The 1,655-nt window shown below is 42.7% G+C and overlaps 1 gene segment (V, D, J or C); it reads left to right on the forward strand.

Annotated features, from left to right (window-relative positions):
• The first annotated feature begins 716 nt into the window (after positions 1-716).
• LOC125104487 (T cell receptor alpha variable 21-like) lies at positions 717-1,328 on the forward strand. The segment is given in 2 exon segments: positions 717-806; positions 994-1,328. Coding segments are annotated over 2 exon segments (381 nt in total).
• The last annotated feature ends 327 nt before the right edge of the window (positions 1,329-1,655 follow it).

Genomic DNA, 1,655 nt, shown 5'->3' on the forward strand with positions numbered 1-1,655 from the left:
AGACTCATCTTCTTAGAGTTTAAAATTCATAAATCTCCTCAAGAGAACCCCTGGGTTGAGAGTGGATGCCTCTGTTCATGTTGTTACCCTGGCTCCAAGGACATCACTAAACCAGGGAAGTATTATTGTCAACCAAGAAGCTACTATCTCACCTGCTAACTGGAGGCCTGGAATTCCCCAGCGTGACAGCCACCAAGGGAGGGGCTGCAGTGACTCAGCTGGTGTGTCTGTTGTCTTACCTGATATAAAATGATATAAAGGGACTTCTCAAGAAGGTGTGAGCTGAGGAAAGCCAGCACTTCCGGGCGGAAGTGGCAAGAGGAGGGAAGTAGTTCTAGGAATCTAAAGAAAGCAACAGCAACTGGATAGTAAAAACTTAGATTTCTTTTCTGATATAAGCATTTATAATTTGCGGTTTTCTCTATGCATGGATATTTGGCAGTCGACACATTTGGTATTTAAAACTTTGTTGTCATTCAGGAGGAGGAAGAGAGAAAGCATTTCTCTGGCAATGCTGGGGTGAGTCCTCAGATGGCAGTGTTTCCATTTCTACCTCCTACTCTTTGCAGATTAGTATGGGATTGGGGGTGGTGAGTGCAGCTGTGTGAGCATGTGACCTTCCTCTGGTTGGCTGGGCTGATGCTGTTTCCTATAGATGTTTGAACATATGTGGCAGCAAAGCAGATTCTTTATCCTGTGAGACCTTGTCAATACTGCAGAAACAAGAACAAGTTCTCAGTGACTCTAAGTGGCAGAAAGAATGGACAAATCCCTGGGCTTGCTCATCCTTTGGTTACAACTAGACTGTGAGTTAAAGAGATTTGGAAATGGGCAAAGAACAGACAGACCCCAGGGCTTTTCTACTGGGGGCAGTGGAGATAAGGACTTGTATCCAGTGTGATGTTTTGCATAGATTGAAAAAGCAAAATCAAACGTAATTTCCAAAGAAGAGTTAGTCACTAACCTGCCTCTCTGTGTTCTCTTTCTGGGCAGGGGTGAGCAGCAAACAGGAGGTGAAGCAGAGTCCTGAGGCTCTGAATATCCGAGAGCAGGACAGCGTGGTTCTCAACTGCAATTACACGGATGGCACTCTTTATTCCCTTCAGTGGTTTAGGCAGGACCCCGGGAAAGGGCTCACATTCCTGATGATAATTCTGTCAAATCAGAAGGAACAAACAAGTGGAAGAATTAAAGTCTCGTTGGATACGGCGGCAAGACAGAGCGCTTTATACATTGTAGCTTCTCAGCCCAGCGACTCAGCTACCTACTTTTGTGCAGTGAGGCACAGTGCACAACAAGCTCCTGCCACCAGTACCCAAACTCTGTAGCTGGGGCTCCAACCACATATCCTGTCTTGAAGCTGAGGGGCCTTTCTCCATCGAGAGGTTTTCTAAATTGACTCTCTCACCAGATAGAAGCAATTAAATATGCAAAACCTCATCTATATATGTACCTATACAAATATACAGACACATACATATATGTTTGTGTACATACATATATGCATATAATACACATATGGATCTGAAGTTAAATTTGACCTTTCATTTTTTATCAACTTCAATTTAAATAATAGCTTTACTGAGATTAATTCCCATGCCATACAATTCACTCTTTTTTTTTTTTAAAGATTTTATTCATTTATTTAACAGAGA

The sequence above is a fragment of the Lutra lutra genome, chromosome 7 (genome assembly GCF_902655055.1).
Source record: "Lutra lutra chromosome 7, mLutLut1.2, whole genome shotgun sequence".
Classification (NCBI taxonomy): Eukaryota; Metazoa; Chordata; class Mammalia; order Carnivora; family Mustelidae; genus Lutra; species Lutra lutra.